The sequence below is a fragment of the Acartia tonsa genome, chromosome 3 (genome assembly GCF_053477335.1).
Source record: "Acartia tonsa isolate MP-2025a chromosome 3, ASM5347733v1, whole genome shotgun sequence".
NCBI classification, from domain to species: Eukaryota; Metazoa; Arthropoda; class Copepoda; order Calanoida; family Acartiidae; genus Acartia; species Acartia tonsa.
Window position 1 is genome coordinate 3,647,724 of NC_137262.1, and position 27,668 is coordinate 3,675,391.

General features: G+C 32.5%; 1 protein-coding gene across 1 annotated transcript in view; it reads right to left on the reverse strand.

Moving 5' to 3' along the window:
- The window catches only part of LOC145313080 (fatty acid CoA ligase Acsl3-like), a 44,927-nt gene that overhangs the window by 3,277 nt on the left and 13,982 nt on the right, over positions 1–27,668 (reverse strand). The window contains exons 6-21 of the mRNA XM_080152346.1: positions 26,972–27,088; positions 26,440–26,536; positions 24,387–24,463; positions 23,372–23,461; positions 22,486–22,529; positions 21,936–22,053; positions 19,809–19,950; positions 17,485–17,621; positions 16,923–16,984; positions 13,774–13,818; positions 12,846–12,972; positions 5,928–5,991; positions 5,276–5,366; positions 3,770–3,874; positions 1,361–1,466; positions 176–301 (exon numbers count right to left, since the gene is read on the reverse strand). Coding sequence (XP_080008472.1) covers positions 176–301; positions 1,361–1,466; positions 3,770–3,874; positions 5,276–5,366; positions 5,928–5,991; positions 12,846–12,972; positions 13,774–13,818; positions 16,923–16,984; positions 17,485–17,621; positions 19,809–19,950; positions 21,936–22,053; positions 22,486–22,529; positions 23,372–23,461; positions 24,387–24,463; positions 26,440–26,536; positions 26,972–27,088 — 1,548 coding nt within the window. The remainder of the gene's footprint in view (positions 1–175; positions 302–1,360; positions 1,467–3,769; positions 3,875–5,275; positions 5,367–5,927; positions 5,992–12,845; positions 12,973–13,773; positions 13,819–16,922; positions 16,985–17,484; positions 17,622–19,808; positions 19,951–21,935; positions 22,054–22,485; positions 22,530–23,371; positions 23,462–24,386; positions 24,464–26,439; positions 26,537–26,971; positions 27,089–27,668) is intronic.

Genomic DNA, 27,668 nt, shown 5'->3' on the forward strand with positions numbered 1-27,668 from the left:
CCAAAATAAGCTCCTATTCTGACATGAAATGGTACAAAAAAAACTTATTATACAACCCTTCCTATTTTTAATTCTAATAATTAAGGTGGAGCTGGTACAAGTGCTCAAAAAGAAACTGTGTGTGACAATGCAAAATAACATGTAATATTGGGATATTTATTAAGATTTCACTAACCTTTCTAGCTAAGCCTTCCAAAGCAGCTTGATCAGGAACTAACAGAGCAACAGTATTAATCCTGCTTGGATCAGCATAGATGCACACATTGTCAACTAACGGATGAATTTTCAGGATACTTTCAACCTGAAAAAAAAACATAAGTTTAGATTTTTCTTCAATACTAATGAAAATGATTAAATGACCTTAGGACAATGAAGAGGCTAAAAAAAAGAGAAATTTTTTTTGAGATGATACCCACATTTAATCTTCAAATCTTTAAAAATGTTGTTCTATACTACAGAAAAAGTATACATTCATTAAATTCTAAAACAAAATATTCTTCTATATGCAAACAAAACAAGGTCACGTGGATACATGTTACATAAATGAAGATGGTTGAAATAAACCTTTAATAAAAAGGTGGGAAAACAATGAAATTATGTTTGAAGCATGTCCTAGTAAATACAATTTGGCGACATGTAAAGTACCTTTTCTAAAATTATTTATCAAGTACTAATATCCCCTGTTCTTTTTCTAGAAATAAATTAAAAATAAAAAGTTAATGCTTTAAACACTGTCTAATCCCTGAGGGGCTATACCAGCAATGTAATAATATTTTGAGGTGACCAAGTAACCAACATAGTAACCTTACCTGTCCTAAAATAATATTCAAGCAAACTAAAAACCACCCCCCTTTCCCTCTTTATCAATTCATTTAATTAAAAAGAGGGAGGGTATTCTGTGCTCTTAAAGCACTGAGGGAAAGTTTGCTTTGCTTTGCTTTGCTTTGCTTTGCTTTGCTTTGCTTTGCTTCTAATCTTACCTTGCCCAGACTGACATACTTTCCACCTTGTAACATACCTTGCCCAGACTGACATACTCTCCACCTTGTAACTTACCTTGCCCAGACTGACATACTCTCCACCTTGTAACTTACCTTGCTCAGACTGACATACTCTTCACCTTGTAACTTACCTTGTCTAGACTGACATACTTTCCACCTTGTAACTTACCTTGCCCAGACTGACATACTCTCCACCTTTTAACTTATCTTGCTTAGACGGACATACTCTCCACCTTTTAACTTATCTTGCTAACACTAACATACTCTGCACCTTGTAACTTACCTTGCCCAGACTGACATACTCTGCACCTTGTAACTTACCTTGCCCAGACTGACATACTCTCCCCCTTGTAACTTACCTTGCCAAGACTGACATACTCTCCACCTTGTAACTTGACAAGATCCTTCTTTCTATCAATAATCTTGAGAGTTCCATTTGCTTGAATGTGTCCAATATCGCCAGTTCTAAATTAGATTATATGTATGTGTATTATCATTGTTGATCTAAACAATGTTTAGATCCCTGTATGAAAGTTGTATTCCCTGTAGAAATGAAAAACCTGACTGAGGTTGGCAAGCCCAACTCTAAGCCTGTAAGAATTTTTTATAAATTTGGAGTTGAAAGTAATAATTATTGTGATTTTTATCTTTCTGTTTGAACATTAAATCAATAAAATCCCTGTGTTTCTTAAACGTCCATGTAGAATATTTATTACAGATTCTATAAATTGGTAGACAAAATAGTAGTTATAGACACAGGACAAAAAGATATATGTTCTTAAAAACTGAATATGGTTTTAACTGATTGTGTGAAAAGGGGGATGTCAACATGAGATTATAGAAAGAACTGCCTTGCCTTTAATCTCTAAATGTTATACACTCCATTCTTTTAAGATTTAATTTTAATTCTTTAGTCAAACTACATATACATAAAAATCCACGTGTTAGTCTACATAAATGAATAATGAAATATGATTTGACAATCTTGTATTTAAATTGAATATTCCATCGTCATAATTAGGTCATCTTGACAAGCCAGTAGAGTAATTTAGTCATGTCTATTAGCACTTTACTAAGTATATTTGTGGCAAAATGTCCGTCTGCATGTCCTAAACACTTTTGGGAAATGTGATTTTACAGGCAGCTATTTAGAATAGACGTCTGAGATTTGTTTTTGTGAAGTTTCCATTAAGTATATGACCTTCTTGGTCTGTCATTTATGCTACAAAAGGTTTTGTGATTTATTATTTAGTGATGACAACAAATAGAGAAAAGGGGAAACGAGCCTTGGCCCATAAATAGACTTAACTCATTTTCATGCTTAGTTAGGACTTTAAGAGAAAGGTTGTGCAATCAAAGGGATAATTGCCTGTTGGTTGTTACTTAGCCTAACAATCTATATTTGGCGTATCGCATCCCAATACAAGCTAGGAGCTCTGGCTACTACAGTCGAAGGAGAATCCCGACCCAACGAGTAAATTTAATTAACTAGGATTTTGGTCAGTCTATGTTACAATGTCTATTATATGAACACATATTAATATTCAAAATGTTGTCTACTTTCATCCGATCTAACCAGAGACAGGGACATTGCACCCGAAGAAAAACTTTTTGCTAATTTTTCAGCAATTCAAATGAATTTCTAAAGTAGGGATAGGACAGTGAAATATAAATAAAACTAAAACAAATTGACTTAAAATTTTATAATTGGGAGGGGAAAATTAGTTTGATTGCAATTATCCTTTCGCTTCATTGTAACAATGAGTCATTGGGCCGAATCCTATAGCATTTCCTAGCTTTATGCTTAGCTTTACATAGATATAAAGGGTGAGCAAAAAAAATGCGTAGATTTTTAAAATTCGAATTGCACGGCTTGTGTTAATAGTAGAAAAACGTTACGCATACCATTAGAACCGATAAGAAGTCTATTTTTGGAAATATAAGAACGATTCCTCTGCTACGTATAGTTAGGGAGCTACGTGTTAAAATGTCCCAACTGACTTAAAACTTGACTTGCGAGTATATTAGTAAATATTAGACACTAATTCTTGCAAAACGACGTGCGTACATTTTTAAAATTCAAATTGCGCGGCTTGTGTTAATAGTAGAAAAATGTTACGCATGCCGTTAGAACCGCTATGAACTTTATTTTTTTGAAATATAAGAACGGTTCCTGTGCTACAAATAATCTAGGAGCCAGGTGGTAAAATGTCCAAAAATTTACTCGCAAGTCAAGTTTTAAGTCAGTTGGGACATTTTAACATGTAGCTCCCTAACTATACATAGCAGAGGAATCGTTCTTATATTTCCAAAAAATAGACTTCTTATCGGTTCTAATGGTATGCGTAACATTTTTCTACTATTAACACAAGCCGCGCAATTTGAATTTTAAAAATCTACGCATTTTTTTTTGCTTACCCTTTATTTACTTTGTAATACCCAGTTTGTTTATATTTCTTTTGAACCGTGGAAAATTATGAGGTATAATAACTTTCTGTCGCTGATGATCAAAGGAAAATTATTCAATCTATGTCTGTTTATATATCATAACATAATCTAGTTAATATTTCACATAGATTTCCTCATACGTCAGTTGAAATTAAATGGAATATTCCTAATTGTATCTAATATCAACTAAATTGCAAATCTTTTTTAAAAATTTAAATTCCATTTCTATCTATCCTGCCCCAACAGCATTACGGACTAACTTATGAACGGCCTGACAGAGAAAGTGAATTATAGAGTAGTCTCTCTACTAAAGTCCTCACCTGAACCATCTTTTGCCCTTATCATTGAAGAATTCTTCTTCTGTTTTATCAGGAAGATTGTAATATTCTTTGGCCACGTGATGTCCACCAATTATTACTTCTCCTCTAAACAGTATTGGATATATTATCACTTGGATGTTACACCAGATTTTCATGTACTCTGATAAAGTGATGCTCGCATCTTCCATTCAACTGTTTACCCCATACCTTCCCCTCCTACTGGTTGAACGAACAGACCAATTTCCATATTAGCAAGCTAAATTGACGCCAATATTTACGTATATCTATCTTTAATACAAAGTAGCTTCATGTCTGTCCGTCTATCTGTCCAATCCTTAAGACCTTGGTAACCACTGAACCGATTGGATTCTTCTCTTTAGGGAATATACCTACTGTGGTGGTTTTAGACTATTTTCTGAAGAAAAAAAAATCTTCCCTCATTTTTTTAGGCCTGTAATTATCTAAAAGTAGGGGCAAAGCCGTTAGTTATTCAAAAATAACTAGGTTGACAACATCCATAAAAGGGAAGTTTAACAAATCAGAAAGTCATACAAACAAAAATTAATAATTATTTAGTAACCACACATTTAGAATTCAAAATTGATGAAAAGTTTGAATAAAAATGAATCACAATATTAATTAGATACAGGATGTAAATATTTTGATTACTTTTAACTAGGGTTTGGCCGGATATCCGGCCATTTTCAATATCCGACCGGATATTGAAACGATCCGAATACCGAATATCCGGCCCGACTCTACTTTTAACCAAGGAGCAAAAATGGGGGGAGGAGACATTAGACTGTTAATTATTCTTGTTTTATTGTTCGATGGCCTAAATCCCTTTGGCACTTTTGTTTAATTTTGATTAGGGTTGTACATACTATCAGTTTCCCAACTTTTCCACAAATTATTAAAATATTTGAAAAGTGGATGATTTTAAAAAAATGGGATTTACTGCAGTTCATGGTAAAATATTGCTGGTAACGAATATTGCCAAAAATCTATAAATTTTAAAGGCTGCTAGCTGCCAAACGGCTAAACGTACAGATCATACCCGTACACCATTTTAAGCGGTATAAGAAGGCCTACAAATAATCTGGAATAGCCAAGATCCAATGATGCACAGGGAAAGCTTCACTGAAGAAAAAACGCGTAAAATAGGTCTTTTTCGCGCATTTCTCTGCAATGCGAGATAATTATGCATTATTGATTTATGGCTATTCCAGATTATTTGTAGGCCTTCTTATGCTGCTTAAAACAGTGTGCGGGCATGATCTGTACGTTCAGCCGTTTGGCAGCTAGCAGCCTTTAAAATTCATTGATTTTTGGCAATATTCTTTACCAGCAATATTTTACCGTGAACTGCAGTAGATTCAAAAATGTAATAACTTGGTCCGTGTTTATCATAAATTTTGTAATCACCTTTATCCCAATTGTCAACAAACTGTAGTGTCCAAACTTTTCCACCATTAACTTAAATTATGGTGTATAAAATGTATTTACCTTGGACCTTGTTGATCATTAATTTTGTATCCACCTTCTTCCCAGTTCACAATACGGATTTCTACATCCTGCAGTGGCGGTCCAACCAAACCTTTGAAATAATAGAATCATTTTACAAACAAATGCTATTTTATAACAGTTCTTGTCGTTTGTTTATCCTACAATGATGTATGTGCAGATATTTTAATTCTCTTCTTCTAGCTCCCGTAGACTTCCCCTTCGTTCTTTTTTCCTGTTATTTTTTCTTTTATTTCTACTTTATTTCTCTGTCTCTTTATAAGTTGCCTAAGTTTTGCTTATTAATTTCAGCGTTTTATGCGAAGATTTCTTTGATTTTTTTGTCCTTCCGTCTATGCGTTCTGGATAATGGTAAATTTAGAGATGTTAGATTTGTCCTAAAGATTTAAAGTCAAAATCTCCATTGAATACATTTTATCGTATGATATAAAAGTCCTATTTTTAAAATTGAACAATTAGACGCTTGTTATAGGCAAGGCATCTCTATAACCGTGCCTAAATGCTGATTTATAGATTCTAAACGTCGATCCAGTATTTTCTTTAAGTAACATAATAACTAGCGCTCTATTCATTGATAATTTGTAGGGGACTATCAAATGCTATTGTTAAGTCAAACAAACACAAATTATGAAACCTGTAGATAAATCAAATTTATCTGGAATAGTTGCTGTGGCAGCTGTTTCTGTCAATCCATAACCCTAAAAAAACAATCATAATAGTTATTTCTCGCATCGTATTATAAACAGCTTTCCGCGGATATAGAATGTACAATTATAGGATTAAAACCAGTTTTTTTAGCTCCGAGGTGCCGAAGGCAACGGCTAAAAAACTAGTTTTAATCTTATGATCGTACATTTTTATATTCGTAGAAAACTGGATATAATACGATACTAGACATAGTTTTTTCGTATGGATGAGAACCGGTTCTAATCCAATGGATTAGAATCGGTTTCAAATGAATACGAGATTAAATATTCTAGTATGGCTTCGACACCAAGTAATATCTGCTGGATTAGAACCAGTTCTCAGCCATACTAAAAAACAATCTATAGCATCGAATTACTGACAATTTTCCACGAATATTAAAATCACAAATAAATACAAGTTTTGTTAGCCCAGGTCTTCGAACTCTTGGGGCCAGCAAAACTGATTTTTATCTTATAATTTTTAATCTTATTTTCCGCACTGTCAATTATACGTTGCGATATATAACTATTATTGTCTTCATAAAGATTATATCCTATTCAATTTAAAAATAACCGTTTGAATAGTAGTTGTATAAATCAAGTATTTTTAAAAATTTGAAGACCCCTGAAAAGTTTGAGGCATTATTCTATAATATAAAGTAGCTATTGTACGGAGTTTAAAATCTTGGAAAATACTGGACTAAATAGGTTGTACTTTTTAGGGAAGCAGTAAAAATGTATTAAGGTTATTTTAGCCTATGTTTCTGACCTCCACGGCCCTCCTCTAGAGGCTAGAGGCGAAGCAACTAGTATATGAAAATAAGTAGTAAGCTGTGTATAATTAGTGATGTTACTATACAAAAACAAGCGGAAATAGTACCTTTCGTAACATTCGTCGTATTTTTAAAATGGCTTTTTATAGGTTAGGTTAGGTTATATTGGGTTAGGTGGTTGCCCCCACAGGGTTAGGTAATTGGCCCCGCAGGGTTAGACCCCCCCCCCAGAGGCTAGAAATAGGAGGAAAGCTACTGTGATGTTACGAAAGGGACTATACCCAAACAAACTTGTGCCATTATGTTATTGAGGGTGTTCTTCTATTTATTTTTCATTGTCTTATCCCTTAAGATTCCTGAGTATAAGTGAAGTTGCACAATAAACTGAAACTGTATAGAGCAAATATATTGAGTAAATTGCGTAACAAACAGGAATATGCATTCCCATATAAACACCTCCTTAATTTATTTGTAAATAAAAGTAAGAAGAGAAATTTTGAAAGAACGTGTTCTAACTTTTGTGATTTTTGAAAAAATAGCTTAGTCGGTGCTTTTAGTAAGTTTTAGATGTATGATGATCCATAGAATTTAGATATGCAATCACCTTTTTGTAGACTTCTTATTTTTGTAGTAATTTAGGATTTTTAAAAATTAAATTGATTTTAAGGTACTAAAACGCAACAAAAAAGAAGGAAAAAAATAAAAACTTGTATTTGACATCAAAAAAAGGAGTCTTTGTTAATATAGGAATGTTATTAATATCTTTTGCCCTGCGGAATAAAAAAATGGAGCGATAGCCATGGTAGTCATTGGAAATAATACATTTTAAAATTGTTTTTAGAACAGCACAAGTTAAATATTTTTAGTTATGTGTCTACTCTTTATTTATGCCATGTAGGTCATTCTGTACAATAGATTATTTTAGTTATGTTATGAGGAAGATTTTTTTAATTCATGAAAAAACAGATGCAGGCTTTATGATAATTAATCAAGACATTGCAATTTTATACTTTAAGACGTATAGTAGGTTTTTCTGTTATTCCTATTGTATTATATAAAGTAGTAAGGTTTTGATCTACAGCGTATGATATCAATAACTACCTAAATGAATGAGTTCTTCTTTTTAGAGAAGCTTCACATAGGTCCTGTGGTGGTTTAAGGCTCTTTTATTTTTAATAAGTTTTGGGATAGTTTTAGGCAATTTTCTGCCCCCATTTTTCTTATCCCTTTGAATACAGAGCCTCTAGATGCTATGGTCGCAGCCGCTAGAATTTATAAAAATAACAATGCTATCTGTACCTTCTAAATGTTTTTATTTTTAGGCTACTTACAGTCATAACTTAATAAATCCTTTAAAGAATACGTATTCCATGCTCATGGCTAGAACTTCCAATATTGCATTTATATTTTAATTTCAAGGATTTTTCAATTTACACAGATTCACTGCCCGTGTGCATGCAGTGTGTATATACACCTTCGAAAGTAACAGAAATACAGGTTAAAATGTTCTATCCTTGAATATAAAGTAGTAAGGTTTTTATTGGCAGGTCTAATGAGGCAGTGCTTTTAGTGTTTAAGTAAAAATAACAGAACGCTATCTGTTTATACCGATGGATCTAGATAATTACTTAACCGATATGGTTGCTGTTTAGCTTTTCGTTCCTGGGAAGGTTTATAACTATTTTGGAGGAGGGTATCACCAACCTCCCAAGAGAATTCGCAAAAAAAATTAAAAGTTTAGATATTTATTTTGCATAAAAGTAACAGGAAGTCTGTCTGACTGTGTGTTCCAACAGATCTCTCTAACCGCTAGATCAATTTGATTCTTCTTTACAGTGAAGCTCCTCAAAGGTCTTGGCAAGGTTTATAACTATTCTGGGTAAGGGTACCACCACCCACATAAGAAAAATCGCCCCAGGCAAAAGTATGTACAGTTTCTATACATTACATAAGATTACATTCAAACACACACTAGTGTTGTTCAAAGTTGTTTAAACTTCTTATTTTTCTTTTAAAGGATAATAGTTACTAGAAAAATATGTTTGTTTTTCTTTCAACGTTGTAAATTACTTATAGTGAATTATTTATTATTAGTTGCTTCGCCCCTGTCCCCTAAGGGAGGATAGTAGAGGTCAAGAAAATAGTCTAAAACTGTCCTAAAACATTAGGAAAGCTCCCCTGAAAAGTACAATAATTTCGGACCAGCATTTTCTAACTTTTTAGCTTCAGACAACAAAATCCTTAAGATTTTACATAATAGGATATTTCAGAAAAAGAAACAAACTTATTATCGTATAGTATAAAGTAGTAAGGTTTTTGGTCTGAAGCTTAATATCTCAGAAATTGCTGGTCTAAATTTGTTGTTCTCTTCAAGGAATATAGAATACACGTGGAAATTGAGACAGAGGAATTTTTTTGTCAATTTAGGTTGCTAACATGGAAATGAAATTATTGGCCATTTCGATCATTCAGGGGGGAGGGGATGGGGTAAAGGTGGTGGATGGGGTGCTCGTTATTTTAGCCAGATACAACTTTATTAGAGTACATAATAATCTGGTGTAAGATCAAAGTAATAATAATTAATCCATTATTTCATTCTTCATTTGATGAGAGAAAAGTTATAACATAATATGTCAATCTAAAAATCTATTTGAATTGAGGCCTTGTGGGTCACGAATTTAGGAATTCAGAGTCTTACAATTTAGATCTTAAACCTTAAAATAAAATATGATAGTTTGAAACTAAACAAGGATGACAATATCCATAAAAGCGAAGCTCTGAAACGGACATTAACACTTGTATAGTGTCAGAACTGAATAATCAGAATATAATTTATAAGAGGTAAAGCAAAATTGTAAGTATATTTGTTGAAAAAGTTCTTTATGCAGGATAATGATTTTTGGACATACTTACATTTTAGGACTTGATTATAGAGTTGCTTCGCTTATAATGTTGTACTTTATTGTCCCAGGAATCAGTATACCTAAAATCAGATCAATCAGATAGTTAGATCACATAAAAATTTGTTGTTATAAAAAAATCAACAGGTTTAAAATGGACGTACGGACATTCTAAATCGTACCTAACTACTACAGGAATCACCATGCAAAGATTAAAATCGATACTACAATTCTAACATGCCTAAATTAACGAAAAAAGCTATCCGTCTCGGACGGACGGACCGACCTTAATTATAGAAAAGCTTCACTTTTAATAAAGATTCAATACCAATTGAAAAGCATGTGTTCTTCAAATGAACTAATTTTCAATTATTGACAAATATATTTAAATCCCTAATGATGAGAAACAAAATTACCCCTTTCTGTAAGTTGAAAAAAATGTAACAGTATCACTGCTAGTATGAATCAACCAATGAAGATATAAAATCTTTTTGCCTTAATAATGACATTATGACAATATTTTCTTGTTGATATACATACTGTCCCCATGATGATAATAAAAATTAAACTTTTTTTAAGTAAAATTATTGGTTGAAAAGTTTAAACACTACTTGTTTGGAATCAACCAATCAAAATTCAGTAGAAGTTCCCAAAGTTATTAAGCCAATGCAAAAGATAACATAGTTAAAAACTTTGGGTACTAGTCTAAACTACAGTCCAATATCCCCACCCACCCTGGGTATGCCCGAAACTCCTGACATAGGTCTAGCCTTGAAGTTTTAAACTGGACACAACACACATCAACACAGCCCACCCATCCAGGTACACAATACACATGGTGTGCAATCATATTCGTAAATATCACGTCAGAAAGTTTTATATTATCCTTATAATAAAGTAACAGGATGTTTGTGTGTTTGTATGTTTGTACCAAAGGATCTCACTAACCGCTGAACCGATCGGGTTCTCCTTAACAGGGTAGCTTTACATAGGTCCCGGGAAGGTTTATAACTATTTTCTTGGGGGGTTGTGACACTCCCTACCCCCCCCCCCAAAAAAAAAATGTAAAATCCCCCCCCCCCCCAATATCTTTTTTTAAAAAATATTTTTAACTAAAATAAAAAATGAGAGGAGGGGGGGAGTAGGCACCCCCTTCAAAAAAAAAAAAAAATTCTCCCCCAAAAAATTGTTTTCTACTTTTTCTTTTAAAATCTAAAATAAGAAATTGAATTATTAAATTCGACTCTCTCCTCCTCAAGTGCCCCTAGAGGCCTCTAGGGGGCGTAGCCGCTAGTAATAATAAAAAAGGCAATGCAAACATCTCGGATACGCATATTCCTTTTTTTAGGGAAGCCTAATCAGTGCCACACCAAACATCTAGTGTTAGTCATGCAATTTAAATTTTATAAATAATATGAAAAATTGTAAAGTACACCTGGTACTAAGCAGTAGCTTGGTGTACTATTGTATGTACTGCTTCGTAAGACGGGGCGTAATCGGTCACTGAATAAATGTTTTTTATGTTTTAGGCTACTCATCTAGAAGCCTCTAGGAGCACTTAAGGTGGGGGAGGGGAAGTTTTAAAAAGAAAAAGTAGACAAAAAATTTTTTACTGGGGTTGTGGGGCAATTTTCCATTAGGAGAGTGGGGATACCCTCCCCCAAAATAGTTAAAAACCTTCGGTACAAAGAATCAGACATAAATCATTCTACTTTGTGTTATAGATATTAAATTTAGTTTAAGAAAAACTTATAAAATATAAAAATTAGATACTTTTTTGATAATGGTAATTAAAATTGGAGAATGTAGCTTTCGTGATGAGATATTTTATTATTTTAATGCTACCAATAAATTGATTCGGGGTTGGGAATGGGGGAGGGGGGGGGGGAATTTTCTAAGGCTAACCCAAGTGTGAGGCCTTTACCCTGTGGGGTCAATACCTGATGTTTCCAAATTATGTGGGCTATATACCTAGAACCCAATATAATCTAACCCAACCTGACCTAAAGTAATATACAAACAAACAAAAACTACCCATCCACGTTTTTCAAATTTGTTTTTGTAGAGGAGTAACCACTAAAATTAGTTTGCCCCACTAAAATTTTAGTTTGCCTCACTGATTTTAGTGGGGCAAAAGTTTTTTAAGAATTTACCTCAGTTTTTGTTAAATAAAAAACTCTTTTTGCCTATTTGATTGGACACATATGTAGAAACTTTGAAATAGAAAGTTTGTCAAAGGAAAATTAAAACACAAAGCAAATAAAACTTTCTTCTTCAAGGAGAGAAAGACAATGTAATATAATAAATATTTATCGTATGTTCATAATTTATTACTGTAAGATAGGTGTATTCCGAAATTTTTGCACTAGACAGTTGTATAGTATTTATTGCATTGTATTCGAAACAGCTTTCCATGGGGCATAAAATTAAAAGTTTTATTATTAATTCCGAATTCCCAGGCCAATAAAACATGTTTCTTTTTTAAATTCATTAAAATTTATATACATTACGGTAGGAAATTTTTTTTTCATTATTGCTTAGAACCGGGTTTAATCAAACACAAATAGACCGTTTCAGAGCCATACTGGAATACATATAAATTTCATTATTGTCTACCATACAATAAAGTTTATATTATCGAATTTCATACATAAAAATTCAATGAAACATGAAGAAAGAGGTAAAATTGTGCACTGAGTGATAAAATGAAAAGAACAATATGAAATAAATGAAAATATTTTAAAGAAAAATAGAAAACTTTAAATTTGCACATTTTGTAGAGTGCAAAAAGTATTTTAAGGTCAAGAAAGAAACATTTACTAAAAATATATTCCAAACTTTAAAAACTAAATCATCTTTAAAAGCAATACAATTTACGGGCTTTCGTGGCTACGACTCTTAAGGGGCAATTCGTCGTATATTCACAGTAACTTTTGAGAGGTTATTTTAGGTTAGGTAAAGTTAGGTTAAGTGATTGCCCCGCAGGGTTAGGCAATTGGTCCTGCAGGGGCTAGAAATAGGAGAAAAGCTACTGTCAATAATCCTGGGGCCTATTTTAAGCAAGTATAAAGAGGAGAATTAAATCGGTTTATCAGTTTTGGCAATTTATACATGAGGATTTACTTAACAGATGAATCAAAATTCAATTTATACTTGACTAAAGATCTATCTATAAAATAATAAAACGCTCTACCTGTAATAAAGTAATTCCCAGAACAGTTCTGCAGTACTCATGTGCATCTGGAGCCAGTGGAGCACCTCCAGACAACAGAACCTCCAGGTTACCTCCAACTATGGCGCGAAGGCTCTTGAATATCAATCTTAATATTATTGTTATGATATTCTGGGGAACTTTTATTATAAATATCTCAATTTAGATCTTTTTTTACTTTATAAAATCAGTATCTACACTGTAGGGGGGCTTTAAACAATGGAGAAAAAGTACAAAATCTTTTTACTGGTAAGGGGGGGGGGGGAATGGGTTCTGGGTGATAGTACCTGTACTCTCCTCCAGAATCAATAGAAACCTTGTTAGTGTGTGTTACCCATGGAGTAAGGGAGGGGACAATTTTAATTCAATTTTAGAGTTCTTACTCAATATCTTCAAAACCAGATATATCTAGAAAATTCCAAACATTTTGATATAGCAATCTTTATTAGATTTGTATAATAAGAAATTATTAAACACTGAAACAAAAGTATTTAACATTAGGTTATCCTGTCTTATTTTCCCGTGATTAGTCTGTAATTTATCATAAAAGGTATGACCTTAGTACTGGCAGTTTCTTACAAATATTACCATAATTGGGTGTTGTTTTTATATTTGACAAGGGGTTGATTTCTGGTTTATGCCACCCATTCTTAGAAGAAAACTATTTTGTTTAAAAACGAAAATAAACTTGTTTTGAATTTTTTTCAAATAGTCTGCTAGCATTTGTATTGGTTAGTTCAGTAAGAGTCGCCTGCTTTCGGAATAATTGTTTTAGCGGCATTCTATGCGCTGGTACCCAAAGAAATTTACCAAATAATAAAAGTTGTATATGATCTGGTACCCAAAGTCCAAGACTGTCAGAAATATGAATTAGAGATCCATTGTCCCCTCCCTTCCTCCCTTGTGTTACCTGTCCATAATAGGAGTTCCATAACCTCTTCTTGTCCATGCCAATCTAACAAAACAAACAAAATTTGAATTCTTTGTATATTTTTTTAAATTAGAAAAAATAATCTGCAGAAAAATAAGTAGAGAAGAATAATTTACATAATTCTATAATTCTTTGTTTTACATAAGAACTTTATTTAAAAAAGAACGTAGTAATAATAAAAGAATTACAAATTCTGAATTCCATTAATATTTGTTTTCTGTAACTTTTTGTTTATGTTTGTTATTGTAGTTGTTTTGTATTAAAGTTAATTTCTTGTATTTGTTCAGAATTATATACTTTAGTAAAGAATAAGGTATGGTACCTTATTTTGCAAGTAATCCTTATATTAAAGTTACATGATGTTTGTTTGTGTGTCTGTGCGTTTGTGTGTTTTTTAGTTTTTGAGTTTAATGTTTGTGTGTTTGTTTGTACCGAAGGATCTCGCTAACCGCTGAACCGATCGGGTTCTCCTTAACAGGGTAGCTTCCCTTAGCTCCCTGGAAGGTTTATAACTATTTTCTTAGGGGGTGGGACAACCTCAACCTCCCCTAAAAATGAAAAATACCCCCCCCAAAAAAAAAAAATTTATTTTTTTTATTTTTAAAACTAAAATTAAAAATGAGTGTGGGGGGGGGGCAATTCGATCAATTCGACTCCTCAAGTGCCCCTAGAGGCCTCTAGAAGCGTATCCTCTAGTATACTCATAAATCTGAAGAAAAGAATATTAGGTCAAATCCTATAAAATTCCTTAGACTAGCCTAGGAGTTAAGGTTTCCTTAGTCTTACATAGATGTAAAGAAATGTGTAATACTTAAGAAACACTATCTCATAGGTCTAAGAAAATTTATTTCGACATCTTGATGGATAATATAACATTAGTTTAGGTAGGTACATACTTTTGCCTGAGTATGGCATGTGTCCCAATTTAATTCACCCAGCACATAAAAATCTTACGAGATATAGCAGGATATTTTAGGGATAAGACAAAGGACGAGAAATGGATAGTCATTCCAAATAATGATAAACAAAAATACCCCTTCTGTAGATTTCAACAGTTGGTTGAAAACTAGGACACTGCTAGTTTAAAACTAACCTAAAAGTTTTTAAGGTAACGAAATTGCAACGAATTTCTAAAACTTTGGTATAAGTGTTATTTTCAATCTAATGTCCCCTCCCTCCTTGGCAGTTACAGCTCCTCAAATAGGGTAACTTGTACCTCATAAAATATGATGGATTCTACCAATGAAAGTTGGTGCATTTTTGTACTGTAAACTCTACTATAACTATTTAATTAATTCTTACATTGGATTTTTAAGTGCAACAATTCAAAGAAAATTTTTAGATAAGGCCACAACAACGGTACTAAAAATGATAATTGAAAAATTTTACTGCATTACATTTTAATTCTAATAATCTGAAGATTTGTACCTTTATATAAAATTATATTCTAAAGTATATTTTGTGTTGAAAAGAAATGTAAATAAACTATAAGGATATCTACTTTAAATTAATTACATATTTGTTATGATAAATAATACTAAAATGAGAAGATCCATAATTAGCGAGTCTTTAAAAAATATCAAAAACAAACAGAACAATCAAGGGAATATTTGCTATTGGTAGCATCATCATTCTAATAGATAATAAAGAAAATCTTCTCAAGAAATATCTTAATTTGACACTTCATTACAGTGTGTCCTTATGACGTACCAACGGGCAAAATTTATAGGTTATAGAGTAACTTTGCTGCGACAAAAACTATTGCACAAAGTTTATAATGGGGAGGGGGGAGTTTTGACACATTTGTGTAAACCTGGTACCTAGGCTTTATCTTTGGACTGACATGATAGGTTATTAAAGATAAAATCATTCTTATATGATGAATTTCACGAAGTTTTAAGATTTTTTGGATAGACCTCCAGGTTCTGGAGCTGCAGGCCTCCAGGTGGTCTCTGTTCAGGTAAAAATGAAAAAAAATTTAAGTTACAAATCAACTTATAAAATAAAATATGCATCTTTTTTCTTCAAATATGTGAATAATATTAAAAAAGATGCATATTTTGTTTTATAAGTTGACCTGTAATTAAAAAAAAAAAAATTCATTTTTACCTGTACAGAGACCACCTGGAGGCCTATCCAAAAAATCTTATATCTGGGGGAAATTCATCATATAAGAATGATTTTATCTTTAATAACCTATCCTCTTAGTCCAAAGATAAAGCCTAGGTACCAGGTTTACGCAAATGTGTCAAAACTCCCCCCCCCCCTTATTCTATTTACCATTGATTGCTCCTATTCAAAGATAAATTTGGAAAATTAAAGTTTTAGTTTACTACATTTTATAAATATAGTTTTTCAACAGTTTTCATGATAGAAAATATTTAACGTGATCGAAGTAAATAAGATAAAAAAATATCTTAATGATTTTGAACTTATCAATAAAAATATATGTTCTTTTTATCCATCATTTGCGATATTAATCAAGTTGTAAAGACATTATGATTGACTTACTGTACAGTAAAACTTTTTAAAAGCAAAGCTTTTATATAATTAGGGTCGGTCCGTCTGTACGTAACGGATAGATCTTTTCCCTTAATTAGGCAGGTTAGAATTGTCCTATCGATTTCAAACTTTGCATGATGATTCCTATAGGAGTTAGGTACGAGTTAGAAAGATGATTTGTTACCAGAAAGTCTGTACGTTCATTTTAAACACGTTGCTTTTTAACTTTTTAACAACAAAATTTTATGTGATAAAATTATCCGATTGGTCTGATGTTTGCAATACTGATTCCTAGGACAACAAAGTAAAATGTTATCATCGAAGCATCTTTATAATCAAGTCCTAAATATGTAAGTATGTCCATAAAAATTATCCTGTATCATAGTAGTTTTTCAACAAATATACTTAAAAATTTGTTTCGAAATTATAATTTAGAATTCTGATTATTCAGTTCTGACACTCTACAAGTGTGAATGATCGTCTGCCTTACCGTTTTAGAGCTTCGCTTTTATGGATGTTGTCATCCGTGTTTATAATATACATGTTACTAATACTGCATTTTAGTCAGACTAACTGTAAAAGTTAATTTGAAAGCCATTCCTAAGATCTTAATAAACATATTATACCTGTATCTGTAACAGTAATCCACAAGCTGGGAAATGAATAATCCTCTTTGTTTCACTCCAGCCTAGAAAAAATATTCTTAGTGTCGCAGTTACTCTATAAGTATCTTTACTGGTATAGTGAATTTATGATGCTTTATCTCAAGTATCTTTTAAGCACAGAATACCCCCCCTCTCATTTTTTAGCAATAAGTAAAAAAAAGGGAAGGTGACCTGACCTAAAGTTCTAGTCAAACAAACAGAAAACTACACTTCTCCCCCTCTTATTTTCAATTTATTTCAAATAAACGGGGGGAGGAAGTTGAGTGAATCTAGGGACTTTGAGGGTAACTTCCAAACTTACTCAGCTCCTGTATTAGTTAGGCAATTTGATTTTTTCTACAACCAAAATAGTTTAATGCATATTTTCATTAGATAATTTAGATGATCAATGTATTGCAGCAAACAAAACTGAGAAATAATAATGTCTGCTAAACTGCCTACAGACAATAGTGTCCTTATTAATATAAAAATACTGTCTAATGTTAGTTTTCTAGATTTTCCTAATTTAAATGAAAGAAAATACCTGTAATCCCTTGAAGATTCTGTCAAGCACCAAGGGTACGGCACACATAACTGTTGGTCTTAGTTCTGTCACATCTCCTTTGGATCCTTTAGAAACCATAGTACTTGTATCTAGCAGGGTGTTCGTGGTTCCATATCCTAGATAATTTATATAGAAGATGTTGGTCTTAGCTCTGTCACATCTCATCTTGATCCTTTAGATACCATAGTACTTGTATCTAGCAGGGTGTTTGTAGTTCCATATCCTAGATAATTTATATAGAAGATGTTGTGCTTAGTTCTGTCACATCTCATCTTGATCCTTTAGAAACCATAGTACTTGTATCTAGCAGGGTGTTTGTGGTTCCATATCCTAGAAGATTTACATAGAAGATGTTGTCCTTAGCTCTGTCACATCTCATATTGATCCTTTAGATACCATAGTACTTGTATCTAGCAGGGTGTTTGTGGTTCTATATCCTAGATAATTTATAAAGAAGATGTTGTCCCTAGCTCTGTCACATCTCCCTTAGATCCTATAGAAACCATAGTACTTGCATCTAGTAGGGTGTTTGTAGTTCCATATCCTAGATAATTTATATAGAAGATGTTGGCCTTAGCTCTGTCACATCTCCCTTAGATCCTTTATAAACCATAGTACTTGTATCTAGCAGGGTATTCGTGGTTCCATATCCTAGATAATTTATATAGAAGATGTTGGTCTTAGCTCTGTCACATCTCATCTTGATCCTTTAGATACCATAGTACTTGTATCTAGCAGGGTGTTTGTAGTTCCATATCCTAGATAATTTATATAGAAGATGTTGTGCTTAGTTCTGTCACATCTCATCTTGATCCTTTAGAAACCATAGTACTTGTATCTAGCAGGGTGTTTGTGGTTCCATATCCTAGATGATTTACATAGAAGATGTTGTCCTTAGCTCTGTCACATCTCATATTGATCCTTTAGATACCATAGTACTTGTATCTAGCAGGGTGTTTGTGGTTCTATATCCTAGATAATTTATAAAGAAGATGTTGTCCCTAGCTCTGTCACATCTCCCTTAGATCCTATAGAAACCATAGTACTTGCATCTAGTAGGGTGTTTGTAGTTCCATATCCTAGATAATTTATATAGAAGATGTTGGCCTTAGCTCTGTCACATCTCCCTTAGATCCTTTATAAACCATAGTACTTGTATCTAGCAGGGTGTTTGTGGTTCCATATCCTAGATAATTTATATAGAAGATGTTGGTCTTAGTTCTGTCACATCTCCTTTGGATCCTTTAGATACCATAGTACTTGTATCTAGCAGGGTATTCGTTGTTCCATATCCTAAATAGTTGATGTAAAAGATAATTTTAACTCGCGTCTTCAGTTTTAAAAGCAAAGCTTTTATACAACATTAATTTAGGCTTGATAAAATTAACCTATTGATTTAAAATCTGGCATGATAATTCCTGTATTAGTTAATCAGAATTTTAAAAGAGTATCAATTCTGTAGTAATTATAAAAATTCTAAATGCCCATCTTATCAATAAAATTTTTTGCCTTTTTAAAACATTATTACATTTACAAATAACTAACTGTAAATGCTGGTTTTATAAAAAATATATTGATAAATAGCCAAGATTCAAAACACAAAGCAACTACTCATTACAAATGTTCAATTTTTATGATTTTAACTGTTTTGAAATTTTTAGGTTTTACCTACATGACAACAGTTTTAAAACACACCAAATAGAAAAAAAACTTTTCTAGATCTTATTTGAAAAAAAACATATTTACTGTGTTTTAAGATAAATAGATTTAATCTAAAGTTTGTTTTCTGCAAAAAATCAGATTAAAATGTCTCAATCTTTGAAATTTTATTAATCAAATTTATATTCTAAAGTAATTTAAATACCGAGCCATTGCGAGGAATCTTTAACTAAACCTCTCTGTTTAGTTTAATCAATTTGTTGATATTTTTTCCTGTAAGCCTCTGAATCCAATTAGTTTTTGCTGTATAAAAACCGGTAAAAAATAAAAATAAAAAAATAAATCTCTTTTTTGGTTGCTCTGACTATCGACCATCGGGGCCAACAAATTCAAATAGTTTATCGTTTTACTATCCACGCAAAACTGCCTATGATACATTTAATAAATTTTATAACTATTCCAGTTTAACGCACAATTTTTGCCGTATTAAAACAAGTCATAAATACTAAAAAAAAACATGTCATTTGTTGTATAAAACTGTCACTAAAATTTGGACATCAAACATGAAACAATTGTGTGATTTTATATTTTCTAATCCGCTGACACTCCCTATAATACAGTGCAACAAATTAATATATCATTACCTATTGGAATGCCAAGGACAATCATAAGATTTTCCGCTAACAATTCTAGAATATGGGCCAGAGGTAAATATGCCATGTAGGCTGACGTCAAGCGGGGTACTCCCAGGGCCTCAGAGGTTGTGGGCAGCAGGCTATACAGCGCCTAAAAAAAGAACATATATGTATAGTATGATCATATATTACTGAAATAAAGAAAATGCTGAAAAATCCGTCAAATGTTGTTCAAAATTTTGATAATTGGATGAATCAATATGCCACCGCAATGGTGGATAGACCTGGAGACATGAGATTCACATTTTTTTAGCATTTTTCAAGCTGAAAGTACATTTTTCATTTTTTTTGTGCTACCAAAACATATGGAACGAGACGTTTTACAGGCTTGTGGAAATTGCAGAATATACTTTGGTACTCTTGTAGAACCACTAGATAACATAATAATAGCTGTATCATCTAGTTGATAGATTAGATAGAGATACCTGTAAGATATTATTATGAGTAAGTACAACACCCTTGGGTGCTTCTGTAGAACCACTAGTGTACATAATAATAGCTCTGTATCCTCTAGTTGATAGATTAGATAGAGATACCTGTAAGATATTATTATGAGTAAGTACAACACCCTTGGGTACTCCTGTAGAACCACTAGTGTACATAATAATAGCTGTATCCTCTAGTTGATAGATTAGATAGAGATACCTGTAAGATATTATTATGAGTAAGTACAACACCCTTGGGTACTCCTGTAGAGCCACTAGTGTACATAATAATAGCTCTGTATCCTCTAGTTGATAGATTAGATAGAGATACCTGTAAGATATTATTATGAGTAAGTACAACACCCTTGGGTACTCCTGTAGAGCCACTAGTGTACATAATAATAGCTCTGTATCCTCTAGTTGATAGATTAGATAGAGATACCTGTAAGATATTATTATGAGTAAGTACAATACCCTTGGGTACTCCTGTAGAACCACTAGTGTACATAATAATAGCTGTATCATCTAGTTGATAGATTAGATAGATATACCTGTAAGATATTATTATGAGTAAGTACAATACCCTTGGGTACTCCTGTAGAACCACTAGTGTACATAATAATATCTCTGTATCCTCTAGTTGATAGATTAGATAGATATACCTGTAAGATATTGTTATGAGTAAGTACAACACCCTTGGGTACTCCTGTAGAACCACTAGTGTACATAATAATATATCTGTATCATCTAGTTGATAGATTAGATAGAGATACCTGTAAGATATTATTCTGAGTAAGTACAACACCCTTGGGTACTCCTGTAGAGCCACTAGTGTACATAATAATAGCTCTGTATCCTATAGTTGATAGATTAGATAGATATACCTATAAGATATTATTATGAGTAAGTACAACACCCTTGGGTACTCCTGTAGAACCACTAGTGTACATAATAATATCTTTGTATCCTCTAGTTGATAGATTAGATAGATATATCTGTAAGATATTATTATGAGTAAGTACAACACCCTTGGGTACTCCTGTAGAGCCACTAGTGTACATAATAATAGCTGTATCCTCTAGTTGATAGATTAGATAGAGATACCTGTAAGATATTATTATGAGTTAGTACAACACCCTTGGGTACTCCTGTAGAACCACTAGTGTACATAATAATAGCTGTATCCTCTAGTTGATAGATTAGATAGAGATACCTGTAAGATATTATTATGAGTTAGTACAACACCCTTGGGTACTCCTGTAGAACCACTAGTGTACATAATAATAGCTGTATCCTCTAGTTGATAGATTAGATAGAGATACCTATAAGATATTATTATGAGTTAGTACAACACCCTTGGGTACTCCTGTAGAACCACTAGTGTACATAATAATAGCTGTATCCTCTAGTTGATAGATTAGATAGAGATACCTGTAAGATATTATTATGAGTTAGTACAACACCCTTGGGTACTCCTGTAGAACCACTAGTGTACATAATAATAGGTGTATCCTCTAGTTGATAGATAAGATAGAGATACCTGTAAGATATTATTATGAGTTAGTACAACACCCTTGGGTACTCCTGTAGAACCACTAGTGTACATAATGATAGCTCTGTATCCTCTAGTTGATATATTAGATAGAGATACCTGTAAGATATTATAATGAGTTAGTACAACACCCTTGGGTACTCCTGTAGAACCACTAGTGTACATAATGATAGCTGTATCCTCGGGCTGGGGGGGACATTCTTCAAATTTGGCAGCCCTGAAAAAGAATAGATGTTTTTTAATTATAGTTTTTTATTATCAGGTAGCATCTGGCATATCGTTTCAAAAAATTAGTGTGAGAAATATACACATATGTAGTTGATGAATCATGTTAGAATTGTCCTATAAATTTCAAACTTTGCATCAACATTTCTGTAAAAGTCAGGCTCAATTTAAAAGCATAGCAACTCTTTGGCTATTACCTAAAGTCCATAAGTCCTTTGAAAACATGCTGATTTATACGTAATTTTGTTTAGACTGCTAAAGAATGTTGAATATTATTTGCCAATGTTCGTTTGTACGGCTGATTTATTGATATTTTGAGCTTTGCTTTTTTAGATGTTGTCATCTTGGTCAATGGTCATCTATATTGTTTGCTAAAAGTTATATATCATTTTTATTTAATTTTTTTTTCTTTTTAAAAACTTACTCTCCTCCCATTAGAGCAACATCATCAATTGTGTAAAACATTACCTAAATAAATACATTTTATTAGAATATGTTAAACTAGCAGCTAGGCCACTAGAGGCCTCTAGGGGCACTTGAGTGAAGGGGGAAGGTGAAAGTCGACCCCTCAAACTTGATTTTAGTTTTAAAAGTAAAGTTGGGCGATTTCTCATGGGAGACTGAAGGTAACCTACCCAAAATTGTTATTTTTTGGACCTAAAAGATGATTCAATGTTAAGAAAAACCATATCGGTAGAGCAGTTAGCTAACAGACACACAGAAAGACAGACACACATCCTCTTACTTTCATATTAGGATGGCTATATATTTAAGCAATTACAAATAACTACGAATGAATATAAAGAAAGTATCTAATTTTACCAATTATAATAAAATTGTATAATTTTTCCTTAATATCATATCAATTTCTTACTGAAAATATTCTATTTTTGCGGATATTTTCCTTTATAATTTTGTCTGCTAGTTTACTGTAATTGATAGAGACAGTTCCTTTTAACTTTTTAAACTCATTTTAAAAGACAAGCATCAAATATATTAATACCTAATTTTTTTTCATTAGTATTTAACCTTTGTTTAGGTTAGGTTAGATATATTGGATGCAGGTTAGCCCCATTGGGGTTAGGCAGGAATTATATGTTAAATCTTAGTTCAAATAAATCTTTTGTCTTTTAGGTCTTTGGACCATCACATGCATCCTTGAAAGTAACATCTATTAGATCTTATGTTTTTAGGTATTTTGTACAATCACATACATTCTTAAAAGTAACCTAGACAAAAAATTTGCTTAGATTATATGAACAGAAAATGAACAACTTTCATATAAATTTGCATGCTACTGATTTACTTACATTTGGCACATGAGGTTTAGGTTGAGGATTATGGCTGGGGATTATGATAACTGTATTCACAAAGGGGGCACTTGGCAACACTTTAATCAACCTGGAATATCAGCCAGCTTCAAAATTAACTTTATGGTTGTAAATTAAAAATAATGGGGGGGGGGGGAGTACTTTTTTTTGTGTGTGTGTTTATTTATTTAGGTCAGGTTAGGTTATATTAAATAATGGGTAGCCCTACAGGGTTAAAATACTCCCCCCTCTACCCCCCGTCGCTCTTTTTTAAATTTGAAATTAAAATTTAAAAGTAAGGAAGGGTGAGAGAACAGATACTATCTTAACTTTAAGTGGCCCTTCCTTATCTCAAATAACTCTATAATGAACAATAGGATATATAATTGCAAGGAATTTTAATGTTACAGGGAGATTTGAAATCTACATCAAATTTTAAGGATTTTTTTTTATAAAGTTAGTTTTTTGTATATTTTTTTATCTAAAAGCAGAAATACAATTTCAGCTCATAAATTTTGACCAATAGGATAGGTGGATCGGAAACTACCTGCGCTCTAATTGGTTTAATGATGTGCGACACGTAAGCTTCTCCAAGGGCGCAGATAATTTTCAATCCACCAATCACAGATGTCAAAATTAATCAACTTAAATTGTATTTCCGCTTTTATATAAAGAATTATATAAAAATCGAATTTTTAAAAAAATTTTAAAATTTCATGCAGGTTTCAAATCTCCCTCTAACATTAAAATTCTTTCCAACTTATATATCTTTGAACAAGGAAAGACTACTCTATAATTTACCTTGTGTGTCCGTCCGCCAATCCGTATATAATAATATTGGGTAGATGTGATTTTCTTGAATGGTATTTGCTAAATATTTTTGTGAAGATTCCGTATACTAATGATCATCCAGGGTATAATTAACTTGGTCCGTCGGTCCGTATTTCTAAAGAAATTGTACATTAAGTTTCTTTGAATTATTGCATTAATGCATATCCAATATTTTAAAGCTGTTCCTAGGTATTAGTTCTTCAGATGCTACCACCACTTTCGAGTTGGTTTGGGTTATTCCATGTGATACACCTTCCTCACCTAGATAGGTAAAAAGTTATAACACTGATATTAAGCTGGATTCTATTTAATACACCTTCCTCTGCTGAATAGAAAGTGATAAAGCCGCTTAACAGCTATTTTGGGTTATTCAATGTGATACACCTTCCTCTCCTAGGTAAATAACAAAGAAATGAAACTACTTAACAGCTTTGGGTTAGTCCATGTGATACACCTTCCTCTGCTAAATAGATAAGAAAGTGATGAAGCCGTTTAACAGCTAGTTTGGATTATTCTATTTGATACACCTTCCTCTCCTAAATAGACAAGAAAGTGATGAAGCCGTTTAACAGCTAGTTTGGTTTATTCCATGTGATACACCTTCCTCTCCTAGATAGGTAAGAAAGTGATGAAGCCGTTTAACAGCTAGTTTGGGTTATTCCATGTGATACACCTTCCTCTCCTAAATAGACAAGATAGTGATAAAACCGCCTAACAGCTAGTTTGGGTTATTCCATGTGATACACATTCCTCTCCTAGATAGACAAGAAAGTGATATAACCGCCTAACAGCTAGTTTGGGTTATTCCATGTTATACACCTTCCTCTCCTAAATAGACAAGAAAGTGATAAAACCGCCTAACAGCTAGTTTGGATTATTCCATGTGATACACCTTCCTCTCCTAGATAGACAAGAAAGTGATAAAACCGCCTAACAGCTAGTTTGGGTTATTCCATGTGATACATCTTCCTCTCCTAGATAGACAAGAAAGTGATAAAACCGCCTAACAGCTAGTTTGGGTTATTCCATGTGATACACCTACCTTTCCTAAAGAAAACATTGAGTCCCTAGATGCTCGGAGTGCAGCACTATTTTATCTTTGTTTTAGCTAACCACTGAACCGGTTGGGTTCTCAAATTTTTGATAACCTCACATATGTCCCGAGATTGTTTAGACTTAAAAATTTCAGACTAAGGTTTTGCGATAGTTTTAGGCTATTTTCTATTTTGTCACCTTCACCCTTCCTGCCCTTAGACTTCAGAGCCCCAAAGCTAGTGGCGAAGTGGGAGAAATATAGTTGAATGATAAACAAATAGAGATATAAACAAAATAAACATTAATAAATTAAATTAAAAAGTTTGTTGGTTGCAAATCCTGAAGTGGGAGGCCCTTGCACAAGTCTCAACTTTCAATTAGATTAATTAAATACAGATCTATACATACCAATTTCTATATATAATGTTTTTAATAGCGAGGCTTTTCTATAATTAGCGTCGGTCCGTTCGTCCGTACGTCCGTCCGTAACGGATAGCTTTTTTGTTAATTTAGGCATGTTAGAATTGTCCTATCGATTTCAAATTTTGCATGGCGATTCCTTTAGTAGTAAGGTACAATTTAGAAATATTACCCCTCCCCCAAATAAAAAAAGCTTGGACGCCCCTGATGTCCATAAACATTATTCTGTTTAAAGCAGTTTTTCAACAAATTTACTTACACTTTTGCTTGGACTCTTATACATTTATATTATGATTATTCAGTTCTGACACTATACAAGTGTTAATGTCCGTTTGTCCTACCGTTTCAGTGCTTCGCTTTTATGGATGTTGTCATCCTTGTTGTTAGTGCATTTATTCTACAAATATAACCAATTATTGTGATTTTCAATGGGTTGGTTTTCTCAAGATTTCTAACCTAACACCCCGTTTGTATTGAACTAGAAGTGAAATATAAAAGACTAAGATGGCTAGTACTTGTGCTCAGAATGGATTTCAAAAATTCCAAAACCCCACCACTGCACTGGTAAACGTAAACAGGGACGACCAAAAATAATCTGGAGGCACAGCACTGAAAAACCCTAAGTAAATTAAAATGCCCTTCCCCTTCTATTCCCCATCCCTTTTCATCTTCTCCCTATTGTTTCACGCCATTATGTATCCCTTTCTTTCACTAAACCTTTAACATATACGCTACTAATGGACGTAACATTTCTTGTTAATCAAAAACAAGATTATAATTACCTAGATTTGTATAAATAGTGACAATTGAGATACTGTGTTGAAAGCAAGCTATGGAAGTGGTCATCCAGTCAGCACAGGTGTTTGCATACACAACAATCTAAACAGTAAATATATTTAAATGAAACAATTTATTTTTTAAAGGTGATGGAGAAAGTCACTCAAAAAATTAGCATGTGACGTCATATAAATGAAGGATTATCCATCTCTTTTTTAGACGTTTCTTTCCTTCTCCTCCTCTCCTCATCAATCATTTTTATGACGTCAGAATTTTTTGAGCGACTTTCTCCCCTCACTTTTCATAATAATTATCTTAGTATGAATAAACATTTTAATTCATTTAAACGATAAATTATAATGTGGCAATTGACAAGAATTTATTAATGGAAAAAATCTTGAACAGAAACCAAGAAACTCAAATTTCCAAAGGCTTACGGACTGATGGACGGACATACAGACAAATTGAATGATAGAGTAGCTTCACTACTAAAAAGGTTAAAATTTATATTTCTCATGTTTGTTTTCCAAATGTTACCTTTTCATATGGTTGGACTCCTATGGATCTGAAACCTCTGCCTATGTTTTGGGCCCTGATATGCACATCGTTATATGATTGCCAGTTATATCCTCCTAGAGTTAGCTTCTTAAATATCTAAATAAGATATATTATAAGCTCTAGTAAGTATATCTTTATATGACAGTTATATCATCCTAGAGTTAGCTTCTTAAATATCTAAATAAGATATATTATAAGCTCTTGTAAGTATATCTTTATATGACAGTTATATCCTACTAGAGTTAGCTTCTTAAATATCTAAATAAGATATATTATAAGCTCTAGTAAGTATATCTTTATATGACAGTTATATCCTACTAGAGTTAGCTTCTTAAATATCTAAATAAGATATATTATAAGCTCTAGTAAGTATATCTTTATATGACAGTTATATCCTACTAGAGTTAGCTTCTTAAATATCTAAATAAGATATATTATAAGCTCTAGTAAGTATATCTTTATATGACAGTTATATCATCCTAGAGTTAGCTTCTTAAATATCTAAATAAGATATATTATAAGCTCTAGTAAGTATATCTTTATATGACAGTTATATCCTACTAGAGTTAGCTTCTTAAATATCTAAATAAGATATATTATAAGCTCTAGTAAGTATATCTTTATATGACAGTTATATCCTACTAGAGTTAGCTTCTTAAATATCTAAATAAGATAT